Source organism: Mizuhopecten yessoensis, unplaced genomic scaffold (assembly GCF_002113885.1).
Source record: "Mizuhopecten yessoensis strain PY_sf001 unplaced genomic scaffold, ASM211388v2 scaffold9049, whole genome shotgun sequence".
Taxonomy (NCBI): Eukaryota; Metazoa; Mollusca; class Bivalvia; order Pectinida; family Pectinidae; genus Mizuhopecten; species Mizuhopecten yessoensis.
Window position 1 is genome coordinate 1,214,217 of NW_018407853.1, and position 3,529 is coordinate 1,217,745.

The window sequence follows — 3,529 nt, forward strand, 5'->3', positions numbered from 1 at the left end:
TATGATGTAAAGCGCTTTAGAGTAATGTTACAAATGATATAGGGCGCTATATAAATGTTGTATATTATTATTATTTCTTATTATTATTAATAATAGGGATAATGGCTAATTTTGTAAATGGACGTAGACGATAGAGATCATCATTATTTTCAATACCTCTGTTACGAGTCGAGTTTCTGTCTACTCATTATTTCATGTATTGATTAAATTAAAGATATGGTCCATTACGCCTGCAATATACTTATATGAATGATTGTACATAGTGTCGCCCTAAGGAACCGTTGTCGACAGTAGAAAACATTGGTATCTAACGAAAGCATTTACGACCGAGGAAATCATAACAGAACAAAGAAAGCAATGGCACCTGAGGAGATGGTCAAGCAATGTCACCTGAGGAGATGGTCAAGCAATGCATTAAGTTAATGAAATTATCGATAGTTTCACACTTTCAGCGTGGAAAGCACTCATAAACCACTTTGCACATTATATTGTTTTCTTCTCCTTTTTTCAAACTTTATAACATAGCATATTCTAAAGCTAATTCAGTAAAAGCAAACCTTAGTCGATATGCTCTCCGATCCTTGAATCACGGTGTGAAAGCGTGGCGTAGTTAATTTTACATGTCTCATTAGTATGTCACCCTTGCCTGTTGATATTTTACATGTCTCATTATTATGTCACTCTTGCCTGTTGATATTTTACATGTCTCATTATTATGTCACCCTTACCTGTTGATATTTTACAATATCGCCTGGTAATGTCACACTCCCTTGGCAATATTCATGCTACCTCATTGTAATGTCACCCTCACGCGCATTTGGCGACATTTTACATTGACTAATTGTAATGTCACGCTCAAGTGGCGACATTTTACATTGCCTTATTGTAATGTCACGCTCAATTGGTAACATTTTACACTGTCTAATTGTGATGTCACGCTCAATTGGCGAGATTTTACATTGCCTTATTGGAATGTCATGCTCAATTGGTAAAATTTGACATTGCCTAATTAAAATGTCACACTAAATTGGTGACGTTTTACGTTGCCCTCTTGCCTTGTACCCTTGTACGGCAATATTTAACACTGCCTAATGATTATAACTTTAACCTCAGCTCTATTTGTCTTTGTACTAATAGTAGGTAACAGCGATTTTACATCGTTTTCTCTCTGTCAAGCACATCATAAAGTTTAACAGCATCGGCATTTCAATAAAAAAGTAAAAACTTTAAAAAGTGACATTTTTTATTTATTTTATATAAGATCGATTAACAAAACTCTATATTCATCTGCATGGTTTGATAACTTAAAACGGCAATGGTTTAAAATGAAAAATAAAATGAAACTAAATCGTGAAACATGTATATATAGCATGGTAGTAAAACATTATTACGTTGGTACATTTTGTGCGATACTGATTCATTTACAATCACATGTAGATATCTTCTTGCGTGAGGGGAATTTCCTCATATAACGGCCGAGAGTGGCGCTTAAATAGACTGGGATAAACTCTCTCAACTACAATTGAAAGTGTATACAAGATAGCAACACTTGAAACTAGTATAAGAATATCTATCAAGGCCTTCTCCCCAAACGTCAGTTCATTAGAAGGTCCCGTCTTCGCTTTCTCTCGATCCTTTCCCATTACACCGGAAGTACACCAAGGTTCAAAAGCCCGGATGCCAGAGAGTTTGGTAGGACGTCTCATCCATTCAACAATTTGTTTAATATCAACGATATAAACACCATCGTTATTCAATATGTCCACAATAAACCTCTCCAAAGGTTCTTTATGTAGGCTAAGGAAATCAGTGGAATGGATGTTAATTCCAAACGGAGATCTATTGCCGTAGTAGTGACTTTTGAAATTGTCCATCAAATATTTGAAAATTTCGTTAGAATTCGATAATTTCTCCTGGCAACTATCAGCGTAGGTACACGGTTCCCCGTCAAGTATCATAGAGTTTACAGGAATCTCCCAAAAGCCATGATATTGATCGTTGGGGCACCGAGAGGCACAGGTTGATTTGTAGGGCCACCCATAATCTAATGTAAACGGCCAGGCATTACTATCATTTATAGAACTTTTCGTATATGTCATAGAACTGTCGTAGCGGTACCTTGATTTTTGCAAAGCGAGGAACTGCATATCCCCCATCGCCATTAAAGAAGGGCTCCTCCAGCCTGCTATATCTCCTAGAGGTATTCCAACGTGTTCAGACAGCATGTTTTTATGTTCTATGACATCGTTCATGATGTTAAACCCCACATCGTATATATTATTTTCGGTGTCTGACACGGCTAAGTCTAACCCGTGTTTGTAGTACTTTTTTGATATATCATGATCGGTGTTATTGTGTGTGATAAACAATGTGGCACTGATTGGACAGCCGTTCGGGTTGGTATGGCCTCGCATGAATAACAAATCGTAGGTTTCAGCAGAAAATGAATTCAAAACACCGTCAAATCCAAAATACACCATCTGTGGAATTTCGCTCCGGTTCATCGGATGTTTGAATGTACTGCAAAAGCAATCCGGAAGATGGCAGTTGATACATTGTTGACAGGTCTGTGCTTTCACTAGAGTAACTGTCAAAACACTAGCACAAACTATGGAATATACCAACGTAAACCCCATGGTTAGTTCTGTTCCAGATATTTCATGGTGTAGAGTCAGCCTGTATACACTTTTATGATGGTAAGTAACAACGTGGAGACATCAAACAGCACATTGATTAGATAAAGTAGATTAAAGTCAAGTCCAGACGAACTATTCTCTGTGCGTGTCCTAACACATCTGGCGTAGTAGGTACATTTATATAGTATTGCTATTTATAGTGTGCGATTCTTTACACTAGCCACACAGCAAGCCATACTCATTATACAAAAGGCTAATGACAACCAGTAATACCAGTGTGATATGAAATAGGCCGTTTATTCACAAAACGACATAAAGTACAAACATGTATACACTACATTGCTATTTATTTGAGAATATGCCTTAGGGAGTCATGAAATACAAGTCAGTGATCCCTTAAATATATTTCAGCGAATAAGGTAACATTGCCATTTTCCAAAACCATATATATATATTTTTATTTGTAATGTTTTTTCCCCATTAAAAGTCATATAACATCAATATCAGTCATGACATACATCAACGTGTACGTACTATGTAGTGTCAGACATACATCAACATGTACGTACTATGTAGTGTCAGACATACATCAACATGTACGTACTATGTAGTGTCAGACATACATCAATGTGTATGTACTATGTAGTGTCAGACATACATCAATGTGTATGTACTATGTAGTGTCAGACATACATCAATGTGTATGTACTATGTAGTGTCAGACATACATCAACATGTACGTACTATGTAGTGTCAGACATACATCAGTGTGTATGTACTGTGTAGTGTCTGACATACATCAGTGTGTATGTACTATGTAGTGTCAGACAAACATCAATGTGTACGTACTATGTAGTGTCATACATACATCAACGTGTACGTACTATGTAGTG

General features: G+C 36.6%; 1 protein-coding gene across 1 annotated transcript; it reads right to left on the minus strand.

Moving 5' to 3' along the window:
* Positions 1-1,244: 1,244 nt before the first annotated feature.
* Positions 1,245-2,776, minus strand: LOC110457233. The gene has a single exon (XM_021508413.1). It carries the CDS (start codon positions 2,634-2,636, stop codon positions 1,428-1,430), a length of 1,209 nt encoding a protein of 402 aa, XP_021364088.1. The 5' UTR covers positions 2,637-2,776; the 3' UTR covers positions 1,245-1,427.
* Positions 2,777-3,529: the final 753 nt, after the last annotated feature.

Excerpts from the sequence above, each read along its gene's own strand:
- LOC110457233 (XM_021508413.1), bottom strand. The coding sequence starts at position 2,636 with ATGGGGTTTACGTTGGTATATTCCATAGTTTGTGCTAGTGTTTTGACA.